Source organism: Lissotriton helveticus, chromosome 10, assembly GCF_964261635.1.
Source record: "Lissotriton helveticus chromosome 10, aLisHel1.1, whole genome shotgun sequence".
NCBI lineage: Eukaryota > Metazoa > Chordata > Amphibia > Caudata > Salamandridae > Lissotriton > Lissotriton helveticus.
Genome location: NC_136071.1, coordinates 56,156,683 through 56,165,384, shown reverse-complemented (window position 1 = coordinate 56,165,384; position 8,702 = coordinate 56,156,683). Strand labels below are relative to the sequence as shown.

Sequence of the window (8,702 nt, the reverse complement as noted above, 5' to 3'; positions counted from 1 at the left end):
GCGCAGAGGAAATGACATCACATCCATCATCAGCCGCACCGGGGAAGTCACGAAAAACACACACTGCAAGGTTAATTCAAAAAGAAAACACAGCCCAAGCGAGTTGCGAATGCAGGTGATGCTGAACTTCTGGACTGCTGTATTTCATAGGTGCACAGGGTTTTTAGGGTGCGTGTGTGGGGGTTTAATAACTCCCTTACCTCTGCCTCTGGCGCTGTTTACTCCGGCGGTGGGTTCCTTCCTCGCCTTCTTGCTAGAATGCAGAAAGTGTCTCTGGTCCGGGGAGGGCTGCACGGATGGCTGAAAAACCTGCTCGCCCTCCTCCTGGGGGTCCCGGGAAGCTGCCTCCTCCTCCTCCGTGGGCTCCTCTCCCAGCGCTGCGGCCGCACACCTTTTGCCCAGCAGCTTCTTGGCGGCCTCGTCCTGGCCCAGCTTACAACAAACCGCAAACCGAGGGGAAAAAGGCAGCCAATCACCGCGCAGGTCGCCCGGCGAGCCTCCCGCAGCCTGAAGCAATGGCAGCGCGGCTCCCGGGTGACGTCGGCGGTTGTTCCCTCGGCTTCTCCGCGGCCGCGAGGCCAGCATCAGGCAACAAGCGGGAGGGGGCGGGAAAGGGGGGTGGAGAGACGCAGAAGTGCCGGCAATGCCGGACCAGATTCGGGGGCGTTCCCGGCTTTCGCGTGACGTCGGCAAAAGCCAAAGAATGTCGGGAACGCCCCCGAATCTGGTCCGGCATTGACGGACAGGCCCCTCGTCCAATGGCTAGGCTCCATTTATGGAGCCAGCCAATGAATGACGAGGGCCGACCCAAAGCCACACTACAGAACTCATCAGGATTTCGCCTGCGCGAAAAAGATGCGCAGAGCGCATCTTTTCGCCAGGCAAAACCTAAACAAGCATTTACAATGCAATGGTTTTGCCTTTGTTAAAGTTAGAGCTATTGGCATTGCTCTTGACATTATTTTTATTTATGTTTTTTTAACATAAATAAATGGCATTGCCATTTACAATGACACTAGCTTTATCTCTCGCAAATGACACACACAAACACACACAGCCCCCCCACACACACACCCACACAGACCCCCCACACACACACCCACACAGACCCCCCACACACACACCCACACAGCCCCCCACACACACAGCCACACAAAGCTTCCCACACACACAGCTACACAGAGCCCTCCACACACACCCACACAGCACAAGCAGGCAACAGGGGCACATGGAGGCACAAGCAGGCAACAGGGGCACACGGAGGCACAAGCAGGCAACAGGGGCACGAAAACGGAGGCACAAGCAGGCAACAGGGGCACGAAAACGGAGGCACAAGCAGGCAACAGGGGCACGAAAACGGAGGCAGAAGCAGGCAACAGGGGCACACTGAGGCACAAGCAGGCAACAGGGGCACACGGAGGCACAAGCAGGCAACAGGGGCACACGGAGGCACAAGCAGGCAACAGGGGCACACGGAGGTACAAGCAGGCAACAGGGGCACACGGAGGCACAAGCAGGCAACGAGGCTTCTCCGCGACAATCTGTTTTCCAGGACATCCAGGCAAGTTTCATGTGCAACCACCCGCTTTTTGACAACATCCAGGCTTGAGGTTAATGCATCAATATTATTGTCTATGGTTTTGAGGCTGGAGCGCACATCAAGTAGGATAGAGCGCATATCTTCTACCGGTTGGTCTGCCATCTCTTTAGGGCCCTGGGTGGCGTCCAGTTCTGTTGTCACCTCCGTGGTGCACGTTTGACGTTTGCTCTCGAATGGGATCTTGGGCTGCTTTGGATCTATCTTACCCATGATAGCAAGCCCAATATCGCAGTCAGCCACGAGTCCGTCTGAGCTGATAGTCCACGCCCAAGCCTTAAATGTCCCCACATATCGCCGAAGGCAATCCAGCAGCTGTTACAGTGACCCCTATGTCCTCTAAGTGAGGTTTGTCGTTAGCCCAGCCGCGGTGTACCACCCCACATGCACTTAGGGACAAATAGTGCAGTTTGTGACTCAAGTGAGAATGAAAACCAAGGGAGGACCCTCTCCGCAATCAGACAGGATGACAGTGAAGGGGGGGCGTTCTAGATAGCCCCCAGCCCGTATGAAATAGACATAGTGATGCGTGTCAGTGGCAAGGTTTGCACTCCTCCTGCGTAGGCAAACCGGTTGGTGGAGCACGCCCGGTAAAAGATCCCAACTAGGCAGCTGGTTATAGGCAATGCGCCGAGATCGTCTCAATACAGTGCCTCAGTGAGGAACAGTCTGTCCCTGATTGCCCCAGCAACAGTCACGCCGAAATGTGCACCTTCGCCATAGTGTAGTTAACTACCACAGTGTAGTTAGTGCATTACATGTACACACCAGATATGTAGAGCCTGATAAAAACAGTGGATGCGGAGCCGGGGGCCAGGGTCGTCTTTCCAACTTCAGGGCAGGAGGAGGGGGGGCCCCACGCAGGCCGCCGAGCAGGAGAAGGAGGCTTAGCGGGCCCATGTACAGCCGGAACACCCTCCTGCAGTTTTAATGCAGGGGAGGCTAGCCAGATGGCCGCGACCCACCTCAGCCTCCCTACTTCTTGCCGCCGATGCCTGCACAGAAGCCGCCCCTGTGTAGAAGCAGGCCAAGGCCCAGTGAAGGGCGGGTGGTGTCCGGGCCTACACAACAATATCCCAGCCCCGCAGCTGTCAGGTGCTGCAACGGGGCCAGGGCCTATGCGGCGTGGCTCAGCCCAACCCCTTCCCAGCAGCGGACTCAGCCCCACTTACCGCACCTTTTCCCAACGCTGTCTTCAGTTCGCCACCAGCGGTCACAGATCCGGCTCTCGCTCCCACGCAGGTCTGCAACAGCTCGCCTCCGATCTCGCCAGCCGCAGCCACAGTCGCCACCAGGGCGCGCGCACACGCCCTCCGCCCGGGCTCTTGTCAGTATATGCAGGCCAGCTCTACCATATGAACTGAGCTCCGGTTCCGCCGTCCGTCCCCTGTGCCCCCGGATGTAAGTTGGTGTCTTCTCTTCGTGTAGGGCCCTCTTGTTGCTGGCATCGTAGGCTGCCCCTGCTGCCCTTCTGAGGAGCTAGCGTGAACAACTGTACCCGGTAAGGGGGGGCGCGACTGCTTGTCCCGAAGTCCGAACAGGAGCGGACTTCGAGTTTCGCGATGCAGTGGGGAGCTGGCAGGAATTGGGCTGCAGGGCTACGTTATCGGCCGGCTCCGGTGCCCGCAGTAGGCCGAGAGTAGGCCAGAGACCTGGACCACGAGCCTTGTGTGCGAGACAGTTGAGTCAGAGACTGCCTGCCTCTGCTGGTGCACATTCTCCCTTGGTGGAAGAGAGCTGTTGGGGTTCGTCAGGGATTGTAGGCGACCCTTGGCCGGAGCAGGAAGGCGGGTGCCGGCTAGGAGGGGGGGTTGGAAAGGCACAAAGAGCGGGAGGGGGGTCGGGAACGGCCACACACTGACAGCGGGAGGGTAAGGGGCGGGAACAGACACACACACACGGACAAAGCAACAAACTAAAAAACAAAGCACTCAACTGGACATCTTCCGGCAGATCTCTTGCTTCCTGCTCTCCACTCCTCCTCCCGATGACGTGGTGGAGGCTCGGCCGGCTGGGCCAATCCCAGCGTGGCCCTGGCTGGAGGCGGACGGCTGCTTCCTTCGGCTGGCCGGCCTGAGGAGAGGGAGGGAGACGGGCTGCCACGGAGCGGGAGGGAGGGGCTATCGAGCGACTTTTGTGCAATGTCCCGACAGGAAGGCAGAGGCAGGTACCGGCAATGCCGGACCAGATTCGGGGGCGTTCCCGGCGTCGCGTGACGTCGGCAAAAGCCAAAGAATGTCGGGAACGCCCCCGAATCTGGTCCGGCATTGACGGACAGGCCCCTCGTCCAATAGCTAGGCTCCATTTATGGAGCCAGCCAATGAATGACGAGGGCCGACCCAAAGCCACACTACAGATCTCATCAGGATTTCGCCTGCGCGAAAAAGATGCGCAGAGCGCATCTTTTCGCCAGGCAAAACCTAAAAAGGGTTGCTTTTGGTATAGAATGCATATAGGACTCGGAGGTAGCTTCTGATTGCTACTGTCAGTCTGAAGTTTAAGTTTGCTTTTCAAATGTATGCTTTCAATTGAACCACTTACAGGAAGGCAGACTAATCAATCAAATTGCCGATAGCAGTAGTCAAGAGAGTGATGCTCCTCTGGGTCGAGCCATACCTCACTGTGTGCATATTTTAAAGAATTGATAACAATAGGTCATGCAGACAATTGCCCTATCACGCCAGACCTGAATCAGTCAAGCAAGTGAGAAATACAGAGATTGTCTGTCAATTGTAAATGTTTGCATTACCATGCAAAGATGGTCACTGCATCGCAACAATGTGGGAGCATATTTACAAGGGAATGGCCGAGCACAGCGCTACAGCAAATTTCGCAGTGCTGTGCTCTGCAATTTCCAAAACGCAGGGATGTGCCGTATTCACAGCAATACAGCGCACCCCTGTGTTTTCCCTAGCACTGGCGCTGAAAATAACTGCCCAGTGCAAACACAGACACCCTTGCGCCATAGTGCAGGAAGAAGGAACGCGTCCCTTCCTGCACGTAAACAATCTCTAATGGTGATTTGTTACTTCTGTGTGTGCTTTATTCTGTAGCACACATAGATGTAACACCTTGATGCACATAAACAATCATTAAAGGTGTTTTTCTCTTCTATGTATGCTGTAGAATGCAGCACACATCAAAAAAGAAAAACAGTGGGAGAAATTAGGGGGCATATTTACAAGCCCCTATTGCCACTACAACAACACTTTTCAGGACGTTGTGGTGGTGAAAGGGGCTTCACCTTGTGTACAAGGCAGCGTTAAGCCACTTAATATGGCTTAACGCCACCTTCTAAATAAGGCCCCCTTTCAGATACACTTAGCATGAATGGGGTGGCAATGGGTATTGCGGTGGGCGTTCCACCGCAACACCTATTGATTTTGATGCTGCCACCTATTTACAAGGGCAGCGTAAATAGGAGGCAGCGCCAAAATTAAGACCAGGGAAAACCTGGTCTTAAACTGGTGAAACAAGGGGAAATGTTTAAGTTCTCCACGTTTTTGCTGTTTCCATGTGTGCTGCATTGTGTAGCACACATAGAAGTTACAAAACACCATTTAAAGATTGCCCTTCCTGCACATAAACAATCTCCTCCTCAACGCCGACACCCTTGCACAATGATGCAAGGATGTCTGCGTTGGCGCTAGGCTGCTAAATTTAGCACAAGCGCAGGGGGAAACGGAGGACTGCAACATATTGTTGTAAATATGGTGCAGCCCTGGGTTTCAGAAGTGCTGAAGTGCAGCATTAAGCCCCCAAGTATTTCTCCTCGTTTCGCCATTCTAGCTCCTGTTATTGCATGGTGTTAGTGTTTGGTGCTGCCTCAGATTTACACATCCTTGTAAACTGGGGCAACATGTAAAAGCAATGGTTGTTGCGGTGGAACGCCCATAGCAACACCCGTTGCATGCCCCTTTCACGCAGATATCTGACTGAACATGTACCATATTTACGAAGCAGCACTAAGCCACAAAAAGTGGCTTAACTCCACTTTAAAAACATTGTCAGGGCATTGTGCCACCGGAAAGTCAGAAAAAGTGATGTTCTGGTGGCGCAATCCCCTTGTAAATATGCCCAGGGGTGTGGAGCCGCAAAAAGAACTGAGCCTGGAACATAAGGTCCCCTCCAGCACCCTCTTGTGGCAGCCATGGACAGTGCCCTGGTTCCAAAGTCAAGCACATACTTTGGCAGGTTTTCAGGCACCACAACTCTGAAACGATCTCTGTGCCGCAAACAAGCGAAACCTATTTTGCTTTTGAGGCAACAATGAAGCCACCAGTGCAAGCAAGGATTGCACACATTGTACAATTTTAAGGCCAGCTGAGGTTTATTTTGCCTCTAGGTGACAATGGAAATGTACAGTCTTACAGGTTCTAGATTCTAGGAGGAGTCCAGTTTGTTGTTAACTACAACAACTCAAAGATGTGTAGCTGATGATGTACTAACAGAAGTCTTCTACTGATCATCTGCACTTGTCATTTACAGAAGAACTGTCAGTTTGGATGAAACCAGGTGCTCTCAGCAGCTCGCTCCATTCATAGTTTCACCGCTAGGAATCAGGAAAGTTTTAAGGAAGTTTGATGTGTGACCACATATGTGTAGCTGGTCAGGCATTCTCGATATCTTTCCGTTTGCCCGATGATTAGTTCCAAAAGACTTATTTCATCCACGTCGGGTCTGTTGTTCACAAGAGTTTCTACTCATTTGATTTTCTTTGCCACTGAATGTACTTTTGTCTTCTATAACTGCTGAGGCATTCTCATGATAGATAACCAAAGAAGAATGGGCATCATTGAACGTCATATATTTTCTTTATATATTTTTAGTCGGCTCCATGCATGTTGGACCCTTTGTAAATAGGTATTGGCGGCCAAGCCTCACCAGTGCCATGCCATCTTTTCTTCTTAAAGAAACATTGTCCCTTAAAGGAGGTTGGCAAGCTGTACCATTGGAGATCTGAAGTTTGCCGGTAATGAGGCATACATAGTTAGTGCTCTTAGGCTCAGAAATGTTATTAAATTCTACCTTGGCAGATAGGTAAAAAACGATGTTACTTTACAACATTTACCTCAAGTAATTCCATTGACAGATCTACATGGAACATGTGTGGAAGAAGCTTCACCACGCTGAAGCTTTTAAAAAGGCACTTCCCCTGGATCCCATTGGTAAGCAGTTGAACACATGCCCAAATTGTCAGCAGGCTGGATTATGGAAATGCACTTTTTGTTGGCATGCAGACTACCTTTTCAAACGTCTGCAAGTGATACAAAATGCAGTGGCCAAACTGGTGTGCAACTAGGGCAGATACAGCTCAGGAACCGATTGCTTGAGACTACTTCACTGGCTTCCCATGCGTCAAAGAGCAAGAATTACGCTCTTGCAGACAAGGCACTCCATCATACTGCCTCTAAGATTCTTTGGAATAAAATCAAATTCTACACCTCTCCCAGGTGCCTAAGGTCAAGCCTTCAGGAGCTAGTTGAGACTAAAGGGACCAGAAAGATCAGGGTAGGTGGACGCATCTATTCATACCTTGCAGCTCTGCACTGGAACAAGCTTCCGCTGGAACTACGGCTGATCGAGGATTACACGGCGTTCAGCAAGAAACGTAAAACCCACTTTTTCCCCAAGGACTGATATCACCTACCTTAACAGCGCTAGCCCTAATCACCACTCTCCCGCTACATTAGCCCCGTGATATCCCTTTGGAATGAATGTTGCACTTTACAATAATTAAATTAAATTAAATGGTTGCACCACCCCAAAGCTCAATGGCCTGTCTATTTAGCCATCAATTGATCGTTGTAAGTCTTCAGATCAAAGATCAGTAGAAGAGAGTTTGCCTCAACAATAAATACCCCATCTCATGTTCCTTGTTGAAACCTTCTGAGAGGCATTTCCGACTGTTGGACAATTTTACTTACAAATCCAGCATGCTGACCAGTCAAAGTTCAGTTTGTCTGCCTATCAAGGGCTCTCCTCAAAGCCCCTTTAACATCCTTATTCCTGAAACTGTAGATGAATGGATTGAGGAGAGGAGTCAAGAAAATATACATTATGCTTGCTATCCTGTAATGAAGAATAGACGTGTGTGTATCTGGTCGTATGTATATTGAAGCTGTCGATGCATAGAAGAGCATGACCACCATAATATGTGAGGAACAGGTGGAGAAGGTCTTGCGCTTGGCTTCAGCAGTTTTGATCTTTAGTATGGTGTTGACAATGTGTCCATAGGAGATGAAAATGCATAGAAATGGGACTAACAACATGCTACATGCCTCTACTAAACCTATGAGGTTAATGAGTGCAATGTCTGAGCAGGAGAGGTTCCAGAGAGGTGCAATTTCACAGAAAAAGTGTTGGATCAAGTGGGACCCACAGTATGTGAACATGGAAGTCCATACTGTGTACAGCAATGAATGCAGACAGGCGATAACGTAAGATATGGATACCAGAAGAAAGCAGACCTTTGTACTCATCACCATGGTGTAATGGAGAGGTCGGCAAACGGCCACATACCTATCATAGGCCATCAGTGCCATGAGGATGTTTTCCATGCAAGCAAGGGAGTGAAAGAAGAACATCTGTGTGAAGCAGCCCAAGAAAGTAATAGTCTTAGCTTCATGAAGGAGGTCGAATAAAAGTTTGGGTATAGTAGTGGAGGTGAAACAGAGATCTACCACTGACAGGCAGCAGAGTAAATAGTACATGGGGGTGTGAAGGCGGGAGTCAGTAGAAATCAATGAGGTGATGACAATGTTTCCGAACAGTGTCAGGATGTATGCGATCAACAAGATGAAAAAGAGGAATTTCTGATTGTCACCGAGGTCAGAAAATCCAAAAAGGATAAATTCTCTAACAGAAGTTGTGTTGCTTTTTTCCATACTTGACATAATCTAAGAAAAATAAAAGATTTAAATCATTATTGGGTACCATGGGTGTGAACAACAACCAATCTTGGGAAGAACATAATAGTTATCTTAGTAAATTACACCATGCAAGAATTGTGATAAAATCTCTGGAATGGTTGACCAAAAGTCTGGTTCCCTACCTTGCACAAAGGAATGCCTCATAAAACTGCTATCTGATTGTTTCTTTTTAA

At 50.3% G+C, this 8,702-nt stretch overlaps 1 protein-coding gene across 1 annotated transcript; it reads right to left on the bottom strand.

Annotated features, from left to right (window-relative positions):
• Positions 1 to 7,551: 7,551 nt before the first annotated feature.
• On the bottom strand, positions 7,552 to 8,484 carry LOC144783861 (olfactory receptor 1G1-like). Its single transcript, XM_078662608.1, has one exon. It carries the CDS (start codon positions 8,482 to 8,484, stop codon positions 7,552 to 7,554), a length of 933 nt encoding a protein of 310 aa, XP_078518734.1.
• Positions 8,485 to 8,702: the final 218 nt, after the last annotated feature.